General features: G+C 52.6%; 6 protein-coding genes across 6 annotated transcripts; 2 read left to right on the top strand and 4 right to left on the bottom strand.

Moving 5' to 3' along the window:
* Window positions 1-171: 171 nt before the first annotated feature.
* On the bottom strand, window positions 172-797 carry HMPREF1120_06728 (uncharacterized protein; the record flags this gene model as incomplete). The annotated part of the gene is made up of 2 exons (XM_009160938.1): window positions 172-575; window positions 629-797. 2 exons carry the CDS (start codon window positions 795-797, stop codon window positions 172-174), a joined length of 573 nt encoding a protein of 190 aa, XP_009159186.1.
* Window positions 798-1078: 281 nt separating this feature from the next.
* Window positions 1079-4702, top strand: HMPREF1120_06727 (eukaryotic translation initiation factor 3 subunit E). Its single transcript, XM_009160937.1, has 2 exons — window positions 1079-2355; window positions 2471-4702. The coding sequence occupies exons 1-2, from the start codon at window positions 1262-1264 to the stop codon at window positions 2682-2684; spliced, it is 1308 nt and encodes a 435-aa protein (XP_009159185.1). The 5' UTR covers window positions 1079-1261; the 3' UTR covers window positions 2685-4702.
* On the bottom strand, window positions 3563-4992 carry HMPREF1120_06726 (peptide chain release factor RF-1; the record flags this gene model as incomplete). Its single annotated transcript, XM_009160936.1, has 3 exons — window positions 3563-4615; window positions 4677-4921; window positions 4965-4992. The coding sequence occupies 3 exons, from the start codon at window positions 4990-4992 to the stop codon at window positions 3563-3565; spliced, it is 1326 nt and encodes a 441-aa protein (XP_009159184.1).
* A 748-nt stretch (window positions 4993-5740) lies between these two features.
* Window positions 5741-7663, bottom strand: HMPREF1120_06725 (uncharacterized protein; the record flags this gene model as incomplete). The annotated part of the gene is made up of 3 exons (XM_009160935.1): window positions 5741-7144; window positions 7193-7314; window positions 7369-7663. 3 exons carry the CDS (start codon window positions 7661-7663, stop codon window positions 5741-5743), a joined length of 1821 nt encoding a protein of 606 aa, XP_009159183.1.
* Window positions 7664-8524: 861 nt separating this feature from the next.
* On the top strand, window positions 8525-10256 carry HMPREF1120_06724 (uncharacterized protein). The gene has a single exon (XM_009160934.1). The coding sequence runs from the start codon at window positions 8540-8542 to the stop codon at window positions 9974-9976; it is 1437 nt and encodes a 478-aa protein (XP_009159182.1). The 5' UTR covers window positions 8525-8539; the 3' UTR covers window positions 9977-10256.
* Window positions 10257-10851: 595 nt separating this feature from the next.
* HMPREF1120_06723 (DNA (cytosine-5-)-methyltransferase) lies at window positions 10852-14616 on the bottom strand (the record flags this gene model as incomplete). Its single annotated transcript, XM_009160933.1, has 1 exon — window positions 10852-14616. One exon carries the CDS (start codon window positions 14614-14616, stop codon window positions 10852-10854), a length of 3765 nt encoding a protein of 1254 aa, XP_009159181.1.
* Window positions 14617-14649: the final 33 nt, after the last annotated feature.

Here is a 14649-nt window from a genome sequence, read left to right as displayed (position 1 = left end):
ACAGCCCAAGTAAGGAAAGTCCTTTTGTTGTCTCAGTAACTCGAGGAGCCCTAAAGTCAATCGTAGCAATAGCTGTCCGCCCCAGCGAGATTGATGGATATGTAGATGCTGTTCTCTGAGAACAAGCGGCACTTAGCAATCTCGTGCCACAACACTCGTAAGGCCGAAAGCTCAAAACCCATTAAACTCCGCCCACTTCTTGATTTCCGGGCCTCTCCAACCACGCACAACCACCTGCCTCGTCGTCCAGTTGATAGCCACAGTCTCCTTCCGCCGCCCCTTCACATCCACAATGTGCTGCTGTAGACCGAGTGCGCTGCGTATCCGTGATGCCAGCTCGTTCAAGTCGCCTGATATTTTGCGAATCGAGGTGATGTGTTTGCTTCCGCCGGCCTTTGAACTCTCGTATATGGGGAGATTGGATGATGGAGTGCGATTGATCTTGAAAGGCAACGGTGAAACTGTAGGGGTTGGTCCCGCTTGCGGCGAGGGTGTTGCACTCTGTACCGCCGACGGTGGAGGGTGAGGAAGGGATTCAAAGGTCATCTTTTCAGCCCGTTGTTGGCTGCTCTGTCCTGGACAAAAAGTCAGCAATATCGCTTGCAGTGATTCTGATTCTGTCACCCACGTTCTCTTCGCACAGCATCTTTTTGTCTGCGGTGTAGTTTGTCCAGCAGAGTGATCTTCGCATATTTCTCGCGCGGCATCCAATTCGATTTTGATCTGATTTGCATCTGGCATAGAGGCTGCTCAGGGCGCAGCAGAGAGCGCAGCAGCATTGTAGACGGAGGCCTCATGTTTGTCACGTATATGTCAGAACGAAACAAGGCCAGTGTGGTATAGTAACAATGGCAATGAACAACCGGCGACAGTCCTGAGCACTGCATTGGTTGATGGTTGAACGGCCATGCAAGTCATGTGACTTCAAAACGCCAAGCCTTATCTGCCGGCACGGAAGAAATATATTCCGCACGCTTTGCCGAATACAACTTAGCGTCGGATACGCCCGCAACCTTAATTTTGTGGCAGCGTGCCACACAGAAATAATGGACAATATCGACGCTGGACACCCCGAGCACCCAAGCAACGAACATACTCCAGGCTACATCTTCAACTTCGATCTCCCACGTCTGACCGAAGAAAATCTTCGGTTGTTGCAGGAACAGATCGGACAGATCGAAAAAGAAAAAGAAAAAGCACGAGCGGCTGCGCCTGCGCCTGTTCCCACCCCCTCACCACCATCAAAAAAAGCAAAGACACTATGAGCGCACTCGACGACCCGACGGGCGAGTACGCCTTTTTGGCGAAGCTCGTCCAGCATATGGACCGACACCTCGTTTTCCCCTTACTTGAGCATCAGTTGAACTCGGAAAACATCACGCAAGAACGGTACGACGACCTCAAACTGGCCATCTTCAACCTCTTGAAAAACACAAACATGATCGACTACGTCGGCACTCTGTACAAGGAAATCTACAAGACGGAGAATGTGCCGGCCGAGTATGCGAAGAAGCGAGAAGAAGTTCTAAAGAAACTGGCCACGTTCGAAGAAGAAACCGCACACCTTACCAACCTCCTCAACGACGAGGCCGTGACATCTCAACTGCGCAGCGACAAGGTAGCCAACTTGAAATTTTTGGAGGAGCAACATGGCGTCACGCCGCAGATGGTCGACAAGCTGTACGAGTTTGGCCGATTCCGATATGAGTGCGGCCTGTACCCGGAGGCGGCTGATCTGCTGTACCGTTTCCGCGTGCTGTCCACGGACAACGACAAAGTCGTCAAAGCGACGTGGGGTAAGCTGGTTTGTGAGATTCTAGGCGAGGAGTGGGAGAGCGCGTTGGAAGAGGTCGAGAAGGTCAAGGAGCATATTGAGACGCGGCTGTTTAACAACCCGCGCGCGCAACTCACGGCTCGTGAATCCCTCGTCCACTATGCCCTGTTCCCTTACTTCAACTATGAACCCGCTCGCGAAAAGCTCACCGATTTGTATTTTTCGGCTCCGTACATCAGCACCATCCAGACCGTCTGCCCGTGGATCTTGCGCTACTTGGCTGCCGCCGTCATCACCAACCGTACCCGGCTGAGCAACTCGTACAACTACCAGAAACAACTCAAGGACCTGGTCCGTGTCGTCAAGCAGGAAGTTTATGAATATCAAGACCCGATCACTGAGTTCGTCAAGGCCCTCTACATCGACTTTGACTTTGAGGGTGCCCAGAAGAAACTGTCCGAAGCCGAGGGCATCCTCCGGGGCGATTTCTTCCTCGGATCGTCCACCGATGCGTTTATGGAGGCTGCCCGACACCTGATTTCGGAAAGCTATTGCAAGATCCACCAGAGAATTGACATCAAGTAAGTGACTTATCCGTGTTCACTTTTCTGTTATTGAAGCGCAGAATACGCATTCCCTTTCTCTACCACGGTATCTTCGCTATCATTGCTCATACACTAACGTCAATCTTTCCAGGGACCTCTCGACCCGTCTTGGCCTATCTGAGAGCGAAGGTGAGAAATGGATTGTCAACCTGATCCGCGACACCAGAGTCGACGCCAAGATCGATTACCAGGCCGGCACAGTCGTCATGAACCATCCGCCTCAAAGCGTGTATCAGCAAGTCATTGAGAAGACTAAGGGCGCTTTCTTCCGCACCCAGGTGCTCAGTGCCGCTGTTGCAAAATGAGCTGCCCAAAGCAGAGCAGAACGGCACAGGCAGCGTGGGAAAGGATGAGAAAAGGATCCTAAGCAGCCTCATCACAAGAATTCGGACGAATTCCTCCAAAGACGGGGCGTTCGGTCCAATTGTTTCTTTGCACAGCTGGCTACCACAACGATTGTGAATGGCGAATGGCTTTGTTCCACTGAAGGTGTTTTTATTTCTTGCGGGCAAAAATCGAAGATGGACCAGGAGTTTGCTGAGCCAGAATGCATGGCTGTTTTCGGAGAATGCTGCACAGCAAGGTATTGAATGGATTCTCAAAAGTACTAAGAATGAAGTCCGGTGTGCTCCGAGAAAAAGATGAAAGGGACGAAGTCGAGTCGCTGGTTGAGCGAAGCTGAGCTGCGCCTGGAGTTTGAAGCATGCAGAAAGGAGCTACCGAAGTGAAGGGCTGGTCCATGTATGAAAGAAACGGCAGCACGATGCCACGAAGGAACAGAACAGAGACGAGAGAGTCGAGCTGCTAGAGCTTTGCAACCGTGTGGCATGATACCCGTGAGCTTGCACCAAGTGAGGGAAATCCCAACCGAGCTTGAAACAACCCGATTCTCCCATTTGCATAGTCTACTCGTTTGTCTGCGGTACATCGTAGGAAGACAGTCTAGCTGGCCCGAATAATGAGCACCGTTATCCAACACCTGGGACTTGGTCATGACCCCCAGCTCAAGAAGAGACATCATCAGTAGCTGCACCCGAAGCGATCAATAATCTCTGCTTCCGTTCGTACAAGTCCCACTCCTTTCATTTGGTGGCGGCCTCATATCTTGCCGAAGGCATATACAGTACTGTACATCATACGCTTCATTAACGTACTGGTTTAGTTCTCATCTCTTTCATTTCTTTTATTTCTTCCCATTCCCATTACTCTTACCATCCTTGCCATCCTCACCCTCTCTAGCCTTCGCATTAGCTTTAATCTGCTCCTCCGCAAGCAACCCCCTAACCTCATTCTCCGCCATCCACTCCCTCACGCTCTCCATGATCCTCTCAAGCGCAACATCACCCGCGAGGACCCCATCAAGATCCGAAGACTCAGCCCCCGATCGATGATCAGTAACCCTATTCTGGGAATAATTATAAGTCCGCACTTTATCCTCCCTACCGGACTTCGCCACACCACCCATAACAGACCGTCTGAGAGCAGTGACCTCGGCATCCCGCTGCTCCCGCCTTAACTGGGCAATCTTGGCCCTGAGCAACTGCCACGCTTTATCACGGTTCTTATGCTGCGACCTCGAATCCTGCATGGCAACCACAATCCCCGTGGGGATATGCGTCAACCGGACCGCCGAATCTGTTTTGTTTACATGTTGGCCTCCCGCGCCGCGCGCCCGCATCGTTTCGGACCGCACATCCTGCGGCGCAATATAATAGTCTGAATTGGGATCTTCGTAATCCAATTCGGATTCTGGTGAACTGGTATCGGGCAGATTGGGCAATACCAGAACCGAAACCGCCGAAGTGTGTGTTCGGCCCTTTTTTTCGGTTGCGGGAACCCGTTGGACCCGGTGAACGCCCGCCTCACTGCGGAGCATCTCGTAGCTTCCTGGCTGCTCGACTTCGAGAAGTGCTTCGGTCAAAGCTTTGTCGGAGACAGAGTCGTCGGGTGTATATGATGTCAACTGGGTGGGCCATTTCTTCCGCGCGCACATGCCTCTGTACATTTCGAGAAGGGTGTGTGCGAAGAGTGAGGCTTCGCTGCCGCCGGCCCCGGGGTGGATTTCTATCATGCATCCCAAGTTCGCGAATGGGTGTGGTGGGATAAGGGATTTTTTGAGTGCCGCCGTGAGAGAGGGGAGTTGGGAAAGTGTGCTTTCAATGTCGGAGCGGGCTAGGCTAAGGATTTCGGCGTCCGAGGATGGGTCGTCGAGAAGGGACTGGAGTTCGGAGAGGGACTATAGAACAAAGGGTTAGAATTTCAATGGATCAGATTTGGGAGGATAAGGTCAAACATACATTCTGTGCATCCTCCCACTCTTTCAACGCCTTAGCCACCGAACTCAACTCTCCTATCCTCTTCGCAGTCGTGACATCGTAGTTATTCGCGTTGGCCGCCGCGAGCTGCTGGTGTTCGGTCGCAATGGCTCGCGCGCGTTCAAGTAGAACCGGAGATATTTGGGACTCGGGGTCGTCGGCGATAGCAGTAGAAGCTGAACTTTGGAACCGAGCCTGTCTCCCGTTCGCGGCCGCAAACTTGAACCCTGGTGGTGGTGGTGCCAGTGGTGGTCTCAGTCTGTTATTAACTGCCGTGCGCGGCAAAAGTCCAAGGCATCTTGAGCATAGCAGCCGCCAACCACAACCGCTGCTGCTCAACATGCCTTGAGGAAAACAAAGTATTGGAGTCCAGTCAAGCCAGAACTACAAATACTTGCAACGTGTAAGGGAAGTGGTGACCACAACTTCGAACGGCATGCGACTCCAAAAAGTTATGGCTGTCTCGATAAATGTTCTCCAATCAGTGCCGGCACCGGCCAATCGGCAAGGCTCGCTCTCAGCCTTGCAGTTCGTGTTCGTGTCCGGCAGCCTCGTCTCTTGCAGTTGATCGTTGAGTTCCACGAGTTCCGCGGCATCATCCACAATGTCGTCTCGAGCATTTATCAGCAGACTTGTTTTTGCGTCGACGTACAATGTAGTTGTACATGTATCTTCAGAGGTAAAAGCTGGATCATGATTCTTGAGCATATCTATTATCATGCAACCCCTGGAACTCAGACATGAACAACCACCGGCTACTAACTTTAAACAAACCATAACAGCAAGCAACTCCCCTTTCTCCCATCATGCACCATGTTCTTATGCTGTCAATTCTTCCATTGCCGTAATACCATATGTATGCATTTTTCTTTCCGTTTGTCTGTCTTCCGCCAGCCCTGCATTCACTAACTCGGGCATTAATACAAGACTCCCCATCTGTACATTTCGAATGCCGTCATGTTCTCGTGATTTCCTGTAAACCATAATCACCCTGGGTATGCAAGGATGTGTAGTATTCCACCATACCGCTGCATCAGTCCTATGCATCAGGGGCGAAATGCCCACAAGGACTTGACGCCATTCTCCCCGCCCGGCGCAGTTTCTTGTTTCACAGCAGCAGCAGGTGTATCGCCATTAGGCCTCTCGCGTAACGGAGTTGGCCCCGGCGCCGTCCAAATTGAAGTTTTGTCATCTCCGTCCATAGGGAAGAAGACCCCTTCAACCTCTTCATCAATCTTTTTGGAACTCAGCCCGGGACTGTTGATACCACGGTCAAGTCGACCACTGGGCGCCGACGAGTGCCTGAGGCCACTACTGGTCTGCATTCTCGCACCGTTGGATTCACCCGAGTCTGCTCGGTTCAGCTGCATACGCGCCATGGCCTGTGAGATGCCCGAGATTTGTACACTCGGGGTCGTGGAATCGTTCGGCATCCACGATCCGCGCAATGGTGAGCCCACATGACCAATGTTGGGTGGCCCGCTGGTTTCTGCTGCCTTCTTTTCCCGCTGTTCGGCCCATAATGCACTGAACCTGGATGGGCTGCCGGCTGGCGGTGAGCCTACTTTACTGGAAGTCCCGCCCGGTATGGCCAACCCGCGAACCTGGTCCCTCGATCCGAGCTCTTGATCCGGTCTCGACATTCGCCTCATCTTTTCCTGCGGGGTCAAAACCTCATCGTGAAGACTGTTCGGCAGTAGATCTGTTTCCACGGAGAGACTTTCCTCCCATTCGTACAGCAAATTGGACCGCGGCACACTAGCCGACAGACCTCTAGTCTTCGCCGCTCGCTGGGAGTGCATTAACCGCTGACTGATCGACTCTTCTGCATTCTGAGGCGAGAGGCCAAGAGGAGACGCGTTCCTCAGATTCGAGCCGAGATTGGCATTTCGGACGTTGACAATAGAATCGGGCGGGCTCCCTAGTTGTCGAGAAAGCGAAGAAGAGGCAGGTGAGCGCATGCCGAATTTATCAGGCACAGACTGCCCGAGGGGTCCATACTTCGCTATTCGTGACATGCCGTTGGCATCAAAAGACTGGGGTAGCGGCGCATTCAAAGCCGTCCTTAGGTTGTCCGCCGGCGATTTGGGGTATTGGTAGTCATTAGGCGGAGATCCGAATTGTGACGTTGGAGGCGAGTTGATCCCTGAATCAAAGGCAGAGTGGTTCTGGTACTGGTTATATCGGTCCGGATAAGCGTCCGGCTCATCTGGGTCCATTAACGGAAACGGTTGGTTTGGAAAATAGTCGGGTCCCAAAGTTTGCTGGTTGAGCATGGGGTCGGGCAAGCTGGGATCGGGATTAGGGAAAGGCGGTTGATCCGGTCGGTTGGTAAAGTTGTAACTTCGGCCTGCCATGGCCATTCCGACATCTAGATCGGCACGATTGACGCGACGTCCGTCTGGGAGATAATGTGCCAGGGCACACTTGGCGCCGAATTTGCAGTTGCCCTGGTGGGAGTTAGCAAGAACCAAACGGCGCAACAAGACAAAAGTTACCTTCATGAAGTATTTACATGGCGCTTGTTGGGTCATTGGGTCCAGAGAATGCGAGAAAGGACACGCATTGCCGGCCTGGCACGCTCCTTGTCGGAAGAATTTACACGGCACATGCTTCGTATCTGGCGGAGACGGTCAGGGTATGTTGTAGTGTTCAACTAGACCAGCAAACTTACTCTTGTTGGATGTGTTGGGAGGACTACGAGCCATATCGAACAAGGCTGGACCGTGTCCTATACTGCCCTTTCTATCGGCGCCATTGCCGAAGGGCGTTGTTCCCGGAACAGGCACTGCTTTTTCCCCGTTTGGATGAAACCCGTTGCGCGGTCGATTGTGTCCATGCATCCCGGCCAAGGGCATCTGAGCAGAGGAGGCGCTGTTTGAATGTCCACGGTTCATGTTGCGATGCTGGTCATGTTCCTGCCAGGGCGCAGGAGGGTTCGCGGTCGGTCGAGGGAGGCCAGTGCTCATGGCGCGAGGGGAGGGACTCGGAGGCGGTGGAGAGGGAAGGGGACTCGCGAAGAGAACTCGGTCAGTCGCGAAATGACACTCTTCCGTTAGACTAGGCGTCGTCTCATCCACGGTCAGGTCTCTGTTCACGAGGCCACAGTACCCTGGATAGAACGGTGCGCGGATGTGCGACGAGTCATGCGGCACTCTGAGCGCGCCGACTCGAGGTGGACTGGGTTCTCCGCGTGGGATCGAAGGATGCGGGAAGTCAACAACGCTGGCTCTCGATCGGTGAGCGTCGAGGTTGATTGATACACAAATGGCAATATGACGATAATGGGTATGAAGGCAACGGGACTCTGGCAAGGCGGGACGACGACCTCGGGTTGTCTTGATATGCAGTAGTAGTGGTAGTGGCTGGTCTTTATCGATTGCGGCCAAACGGTCGGTGGATGGTCGATGGGGATGGCAGATGCAGTGCGCGGGTGGCAGTTGGTGGTGCAGTGGGGGGGGTATGCGGATGCAGATGCGGTTCAAGTCGCGGTCGCGGTCGCGGTTAATCGAGGCAGCACCGTGGGATGGGGGTAGAGTGGTTTGGGCGCTGGGGTGCGCTATTCCGCCATGTCACCAGGCGGCAGCGGCGCCCAACTTGGGGGGCTGAGACTGCCTGATGCGCCTATAATCGCGACTGACACTGCACTTCAGGCATAGTTTGTTAATCCAGTCAGAACAAGGTAGTTTCGCTGGCCTCCCTAGCCTTTCTTAGTCGCTCCAGACAATCCTTATCTGAGCTAGTCCTGAAATAGTTAGTTGACCGATCCTGCCATCCGGTGATCACGTGGCATCATTTTCGACATCAATGTCGACATCTTGGTAGCAGACCGACAACCCTCCTGAATGTCCACCGCCCACTTGGATGACATGGCTGCACATATCGAGCTGCCATTCTTATATCAGACAAGGACAATTCTGAGATGGCGACCCAGAGTGAGGCGTAGATTGGCAAATCGTCGAGCACTATCGAGTCAGCCTCAACCACATCCAGAAACAACGTCGGACACAAGCACGCCCGACTCTTACTCTTATGATGGACAAGGAGGATTCTTGAAAGAAAAGGCGCGCCAGGTAGCCGAGTCCTCCAAAGCGCCAGCAGCAATCCGATCCCGAAACCCCGTGGGAACTCGAATCAACTCTACTATTACTGCCAGCGAGCGGAGAGCCTTTGAGACAATCTTGCGCTTCACTCCCAAACAGGCCGAGCCATCCAGCGTGAAGCAGCAATCGCCCTTTGTCGATGCTGGAGACACAGACATTGAGAACATTCTCAACATCTTCTCGTCCTCCATCAAAAGTCATCAAGCCGAACAGAATGAGCGCAAACTCCATAAAGCGGTGAAAGCGCCGTCAGATCCAGAGCCACTGAAATCGCCAAATGACCAAGCGATCGCAACCCAGGCTGAAGGCCACGCTCTGGCTGTCCCATCTCCAGACATCGCATCCTTAGAAGATCTGACTCAGTCGCCCGAACTCTCCAAATTCGATGAATCCATCCAGCAAGCAGTACGGGCTCACATGAAGCAGATCTACGACGCCCTTCATGCCGCAGCCACTTCGACCACCAAACGCGGCGACATTGCCATGTGGGAGGTCTGCGAAGCCCACATCTTCTCCATCGCGAGCCAACTAGCCCCGCCGCCACGAGAGACAACAACACAGGCCAAATCGACAGAACCACCCCGTTTCACGTTCACCAAATCACACTCTGACAATCCTTCTGAACTTCTGGAGGCTGCATCACGGACAGGGGAGCCGGCATCACCATCATCAACCACGGCGCCATCCTCGACATCCTCATCACTCTCAGACAGCCTCCCCGTTCTGCACCACGTATATCCAGCGGCCCTTCTGCTCGCTTTACGACTATACATCCAGCACTTTCCCGCGTCTCCTTTAGCACACAATCTCCTTCCGCGGATCCGCTCGTTCGGACACACATCGTACGTTCTCGGCGCCGGCCCACAATTCTACAACTCGCTGATTTCGCTCGTGTGGCTGACCCGGTCATCGCTACGGCAAGTCGACGGCCTGCTCGCCGAGATGGAGCGCGGCGGCGTCGAGCTGACTGAGGAGACGTACCGCATCCTACGGCAGATTGAGAACGAACGTGCCGCCGATCTCGGTCGGGAACAGGGAAATGCAGGAGTCCTCAGGGGAAGTAGAGGCGCTGCCTGGTGGAAGAGACATGAACAGGTGTTCTGGTTCCCGAGGATCTTGGACTGGTTGGCTGTTGTGGCCAAGCGGTTGACTTTAAAAGAAATGGGTGATACTTATTAGACAGCCAGGGTAAGTCTCCATAAACGTCTTGTTGACTATATCCTTCCGGCAGTGGGATCGTCAACTGACAGATGATACATCTTGATATCTATATTCGGTCTTCATGTCGAGCTGGGTACAGTGCCTACTGTATAATCTGATATCTGTATTGTATCAATAACTGGAATTTTCAATATGCATGTACTATATCTGCGGCATATTAGCTCTCAATCGATCAATTGGTCATGCAATGAATGGTTAACAACTGACAGCCAGCTCGCAAGATGCAAGGCAGCTGTACTACTTACTACTACAACTACTACTAGTACTAGTGCTGCTGTCCTCAGTCCCTGCTGGAAAAGGATATGCTTCCCCAACGCGCCCCCTTTTCAGCTCAGCCTCGCCCTACCTTTGGTGCTGGGTCTGCCGCACCACCGCCACGGCAATACTTGCACCTCTCGTACTGTTGCTGTTCCTGCCGCCCTCCTCTTCTCAGATGCTTATGGTTGATGTCCAGGGACGTACAACACAGTCCCAGACCTGAAAGCAAAAAAGAAATTACTGACAATAGAGTCCAACTGTCTACCCGGCCTGTCAAGAGCTTCAGAGAATGAGGGTGAGCAGAAAGGTCCGAGAAAAGGGATATCATGTTGTTCTTTGGATGACTACAATATCTAAAGGAGGGTATGTATGCACTGTGCTGTGTGTATGTGTCTTGCTTAACTCGTGCTGGAGAACATGCCAAATTCAAATGCGGCGCTCTCCCGGCCTTGAAGTAGATGTCTCAGGATAAATGCTCCTTGCCCTGCCCTGCCCAACACATTCAACCCACTATCACATGAACTTTATCCCTCGCTGAATTTCTTTCCTGCCCATCGGCACGACCGTGTCCGACCTCAGCTCATCCGATGTCTTTTCGCAGGTCGCACCTCGAGGATTTCAACCGAGGAGTCGCTGTCTTCGCTGGCTTGACTGTCGCCCGCAGAGATAGGGGTGGTATGACCATGATTGAAGTCGGTACGATTGAAGCAATAATTAGTAGTATGCTCGAGATTATGACAGTAACCGTGGCCAAGGCCCCCGGATCCGCCTTCGCCACTATCATCGCTACTGTTCTCGAACTCGATTTCGGAATTGCTGTTTTCATCTTCATTACCGTCTTCGTCTTCGTCTCCGTCTCCGTCATCGGCGCTGTCTGTAGAGTACATCTCGTCGGTGCCATAGTGGTCACCTTCCTCGTCGCCAGTGTCTTGAAAGTCAAATTGGTAATCATTGTCGTCGTCTTCGTCATTTTCGTCTTCTTCTTCGCCGCTGCCAGGGTCTTCAAAGTCGAGTTGATAATGGTTGTCGTCGTCTCCGTCTTCGTCGTCTTCGTCATCCCAACTGTCTGCAAGGTCCGTTTCGTCGTTGCTAGTTTGGTCATCTTCATCTTCGTCATCACCGTCGTTGCTTTTCTCAAACTCGAGTCCGGTATCGTTCTTGTCGATACCTTCATCGAGTTGGCCTTCGTCATCGCCGCTGTCCGTAAGGTAAATTTGCTCTTTCCCATTGCGGTCGTCTTCGTCTTCGACGTCGCTGCTAATCTCAAAACTGATAACATCCTCGTGTTCATCGCCAGGCATTTCACCTTCGTCGCTGTTTTCTTCTTGCACCCTCCTGTCCAGCGAGGCAAACCAGGCTCTGGCAAAATTCCTTCCCCAAGCCGCCCCCATAGTCCATGGCACCGCATTACCGCACTGTTTATATTGTTCTTCCACCGAACCAGCAAGGAGATAATAATCCGGCATACCCATGGCACGACGGCCACCTTCCTTCAAGGACAAAGTACGATCTTGAGACGGATGGATGATGTGGCCACAGAATCTGGCATCCATGGGCGCGATAACCGTACAAACAGTACGAAACGGTTTGTCCGGGTCGATGCGTTGCAGACACTTGGAGTTCCGGGCCTGCTTGACCGGATTTAAACACTGCTCGAAGAATCTGCGTTGATGAGCCAACAAGCCGCCCGCGTAATAAGTCCTACTGAGCGACATGCACTTTGGCTCGGTAGGAATCTGTCGTACCAAACTCCTATAGCTCACGTTGCGTGCAAAATCAAGACCTAGCCTCGACATAGGGACATGACTCGGGTCTAGAATGTTGATGTCTGTGTCGTTGTCAATGGGCGACAAGTCTCCCATGGCTTCTGATACCGTTCGGATCTTCCGCAGTCCTGTGCCATGAGTATCGACCAGTTTATCCGGAAGCATCACACCAGGCGCAGCGGCCACAATGAACAATCTTTGGCGGATCGACACCCCGCCCAGATTGGCATCGTTGTGCACTGATTTTCTGACTTGATAGCCCAAGGCCACGAGATGGCATATCGCCTGTCGACAAGCATTTGGTCGGATACGATCCATGTTTGGCACGTTCTCCATCAACACATAGGGCGGCATGAAGATTTCGATCCATGACAGCATATTGGCCACAAGCGACCCATCCTTTTGGCTTCGTCGGGTATGTTTGAAGTGGTTCAGCGTACTGTAGAAGGGACATGGAAATCCACCGATAATGAAGTCGATATCAGGCATAGGTTTTCTGCCTAGAGCAAAGTCCTCGAACCCATCTTCGACCGATCCAATTTCCACGTGTGTTCTGTTAGTCGCGTCGTTGGCTTTGTAGCTTCGGGCCGCAATCTCGCATATTTCCGTGGCATAGACGATCTCACTGTTACCATTGCAGGTAAAGGCGGCATCGAAGAGACCACATCCGCTGAAGAGACTCAGGCCACGCAGTTTCGGTTTATTGTCTCGAAGCCTAGACTTCCGACGCGGTTGCTTGACGATCCTGCAGGGCTTGTGAAGCAGACATTCACAAGAAAGCTCTGACTTTGTCGGGATGGTAATGACCTCGTCGGCATGACGATAAAGAGACCGGACAAACAACTCGGAGTCGGGGGCGGCACGATCCTCGAATACTGAGGCATTGACAATTCGGACGATATCGTCGGGTGGAACTTCTTCGCAGCTACACCGGTCACTGAAGAATAGCTCGTTACCCATCGGGTAGAGTACGGCGTCATCGTCTGGCGAGCCACATATGGTGTCGGAGGGGAGGATTAACCAGACAACGTGGAGAGTTTGGGTCGTAGCCTTTCTCACCCACGCATAGCTGAATTCGGGCCCTGTAGGGCTCGTCGCTCGTAAGATGACGACTCCTCCGGTAAGGTCTCTTCCATTGGGAATATAGACTCGTTGGTTTGCTTCTCCAGCTTCTTCCAGAATCCAAGCTGCTCTCGAAATCCTACCGCCATCCGCGATGGTCACGAACTCCTTGCAGAAATCACCCTTGGACCTTATAGGAAAATTCCACCGCCGTACCATGTCGCGCTGGTAGGCTTCCACTGGAGGGGATAGCTCCACCACTTCAAGCAGGTCATATTCCTGCCAGGCGGAAAATCGTGAGAATGAAAACGCCACATTCGACGTAACAAGTGTTTTCCAGGAGCACATTGATGCATACGAGATCTGTGACCGAAAGATGCCTATTTCACTCCAGATGGGGTGGGACTTGCGAACAGTCACGATGGGGTTGTCTCCTGGTTCTCCAAACACATGGGCCTGCCTGTACAGATACAAGCAATGAGAAAGGATGTACTGGCGATAGTCCGTCTTGTTTCCACTCTGGGCGGCCCATTCTTGGGACCTTTTTGCGTCGTGATTGCAAAGCCATACCCAGAATCTCGACTGGAAATCACATAATCTGACGCCGCGCGTCCCCAAATGAACGTCAAGATAGCTGATGAAGAAGTCGGCAAAGTCGGCAAGCCATTTCGAGGCGGTCCAAAATGGCTTATATGCTGTCGATGGAGATCTCAGGCGATACCAGACGTTCTTTCTCTTGCTCTCGGTGGTCATAATCCATGCGAAGCACTCAGACTTGGGTAACCGTGATTCACAATCGTCAGGATTGTTGGTGTTTACCGCAATGATCTCTGCCGCGCGAAGCTCGTACGGTTCTCCACTGGATAATAGCAGCCCGTCAAGCAGCCAGCATGGCTGGGAGTAGCTGACCGAACCGGCTTCGCCCAGCGCAAGTTCAGACGCCACAAGACTCAGATAGTCAAATTGACCTTGTGCATGGTGGTGATGAGGCGATCGGTAGACACAGAAGTCTTCGACATCAAATACTTTGGAGGAGCCCTCTCTTGCAAAGTTTGTGTTGAGGACGGCTTCGGCAACAAGGTCGTTTAAGCCAGCTTCCTCCGACGATGGTGACAGCAGAGAGCCAAATATCAGGCTTTGAGGATAGAGTCTTACCAAGTCTTCATGGGCCTCCCAAGTCGCAATTCTCTGGGCAAGCGCCGCAAGGAGGTCACCCAACGTTGGTTCGGGCAAAATGGATGTTGGAAGTTGACTTTTCCCTTGGAGATCTATTCCTAAGGAAGTGTCCACGCCTGAAGAGCTCGGACTGCCGGATAAGCCACTATTGGTTTTAGAATCGTCATCTTCTGTGCCAGAGAATTCCTGAGTCCGCTTTCGACTGGTCTTGGTGGTAGAAAAAGTTTCCAGGTAGTCTCCGTCAATGTCTTCATCTCCTTCTGTATCCTTTCCAGCTTCCCCGTCCGAAGTCTTGTGCTTCCGTTGGTCTTGGCGACGCCCGGGCTTATTCTGCATGATGACTGGTTAATATGATATTCACAAAGGATT

This window comes from Exophiala dermatitidis, assembly GCF_000230625.1.
Source record: "Exophiala dermatitidis NIH/UT8656 unplaced genomic scaffold supercont1.5, whole genome shotgun sequence".
Taxonomy (NCBI): Eukaryota; Fungi; Ascomycota; class Eurotiomycetes; order Chaetothyriales; family Herpotrichiellaceae; genus Exophiala; species Exophiala dermatitidis.
This window is presented reverse-complemented; position numbering and strand designations above follow the sequence as displayed.

What these genes read in the sequence shown, in the direction of transcription:
- HMPREF1120_06727 (XM_009160937.1), top strand. Translation starts at nt 1,262, where the DNA reads ATGAGCGCACTCGACGACCCGACGGGCGAGTACGCCTTTTTGGCGAAG. An exon ending in CACCAGAGAATTGACATCAA is followed by an intron (nt 2,356 to 2,470) that starts GTAAGTGACTTA and finishes CAATCTTTCCAG; the next exon opens with GGACCTCTCGACCCGTCTTG.
- HMPREF1120_06724 (XM_009160934.1), top strand. Translation starts at nt 8,540, where the DNA reads ATGTCCACCGCCCACTTGGATGACATGGCTGCACATATCGAGCTGCCA.